This window comes from Micropterus salmoides, unplaced genomic scaffold, assembly GCF_014851395.1.
Source record: "Micropterus salmoides isolate LMB-PRFRI ecotype aquatic unplaced genomic scaffold, ASM1485139v1 Ms_hic_scaffold_21, whole genome shotgun sequence".
Classification (NCBI taxonomy): Eukaryota; Metazoa; Chordata; class Actinopteri; order Centrarchiformes; family Centrarchidae; genus Micropterus; species Micropterus salmoides.
This window is the reverse complement of record NW_024041262.1, coordinates 24,430,086-24,430,793: the sequence shown is the minus strand read 5'-3', so window position 1 is coordinate 24,430,793 and position 708 is coordinate 24,430,086. Positions and strand designations below refer to the sequence as shown.

The following is a 708-nucleotide window of genomic DNA, read 5'->3' as shown; positions in this document are numbered from 1 at the left end:
GGAAGAGCTTTGCAGATCAGGGAAATTTCAATAGACACATGAGAGTGCACACAGGAGAGAAACGATTTGGCTGTGATGTTTGTGGGATGAGATTTAAACTGCGTCCACATCTTAAGAGACATATTGGGCAGCATTTCCCACACATAGACTTTAGTTAGGTGGGGCACCCAGGTATATTTGGTGACCTATTTTAGCGTTCTGCAGAAAAACAGTTGTTATCTATAGGCGCTTTTCGACCAAAAGTACCAGGGATAAAGCGATGCACAGGCATCATTATTTGTAACCATGATCCATGAGCAACATTTATTAATGAACATCAGATTTGACTGTAATATAATTTCAATTTCAATTTTATTTATATAGCGCCAAATCACAACAACAGTTATCTCACAGCGCTTTTCATAAAAGAGCAGGTCTAGACCGTACTCTGTGATGATATTTACAGAAGCCCAACAGTTCCCACCAAGAGCAAGCACTAGGCGACAGAGGCAAGGAAAAACTTCCTTTTAAGAGGCAGAAACCTCGAGCAGAACCATGGCTCAGGGTGGGCGGCCATCTGCCTCGACCGGTTGGGGGGTGAGAGAGAGGGTGAGAGAGAGAGAGAGAGGGTGAGAGAGAGAGAGGGTGAGAGAGAGAGATGTAAGGAGAGAGAGAGGGGAGGGAGGCAGCCTACACAATATACGCACAGAGGTACACACAGTGAAGGTG

At 45.1% G+C, this 708-nt stretch overlaps 1 protein-coding gene across 1 annotated transcript in view; it reads left to right on the top strand.

The window, feature by feature from the left end:
* LOC119916463 overlaps positions 1–344 on the top strand; it is a 37,981-nt gene extending 37,637 nt beyond the window's left edge. Inside the window, exon 10 of the mRNA XM_038736493.1 lies at positions 1–344. This exon is cut by the window's left edge and continues 1,263 nt beyond it. Coding sequence (XP_038592421.1) covers positions 1–158 — 158 coding nt within the window. The 3' untranslated portion in view covers positions 159–344.
* Positions 345–708: the final 364 nt, after the last annotated feature.